Raw genomic sequence first — 503 nt, 5'->3', positions numbered from 1 at the left:
CCTGCCTCTCCAGGAGAGATGGGACAAGCCGCGGGGCTGCTCTGCACGCCTGTACCTGCGTGTGCTTCCAGACATCCACCCCGGTGTTCTCCAGCTCCTGAGTGCAGTTCGAGCTGATCATGGAGTCGAAGGTCCTCAGGACCTGGGCAGGGACCCACCAGCCCCGTCAGATGAGGGTCTGCAGGCGAAGGCACCCCCTGGCAGCCCCCTCCACCGGCATCTCCCTGTGCCCGTGCCCCATCCAGACCCAGAGAGGTTTGGGGCACTTCTGGTTAATCATAAAGTTCTCCTCTGTTTGTTTTTCCTTTAATTTTTTTCTTTTTTTTTTTCTTTTTTCAAGTTGCGACTTGAAATAAAGCTCAAGGGAACGGGTGCGGCGGCAGAAATGCCGGGCGTGCAGGTCGGTGCTGCCGAAATCCTCCTGGCAGCACACCCACGCTCTTCTTCTTGCACCATCTGCCCCCCCCAGCCCCTCCTTACAACCGACAGCATAACGCCATCGT

The 503-nt window shown here is 57.7% G+C and overlaps 1 protein-coding gene across 1 annotated transcript in view; it reads right to left on the bottom strand.

Moving 5' to 3' along the window:
• The window catches only part of LOC104080528 (glutathione reductase, mitochondrial-like), a gene marked incomplete at both ends in the record, with an annotated part of 2,591 nt that overhangs the window by 287 nt on the left and 1,801 nt on the right, over window positions 1–503 (bottom strand). The window contains 1 exon segment of the mRNA XM_009582946.1: window positions 56–233. Within this exon segment, the coding sequence (XP_009581241.1) occupies window positions 56–233 (178 nt within the window).

This window comes from Fulmarus glacialis, unplaced genomic scaffold (assembly GCF_000690835.1).
Source record: "Fulmarus glacialis isolate BGI_N327 unplaced genomic scaffold, ASM69083v1 scaffold32008, whole genome shotgun sequence".
Taxonomy (NCBI): Eukaryota; Metazoa; Chordata; class Aves; order Procellariiformes; family Procellariidae; genus Fulmarus; species Fulmarus glacialis.
The sequence above is the reverse complement of the archived record's forward strand: the minus strand, read 5'-3'. Positions and strand labels throughout refer to the sequence as shown.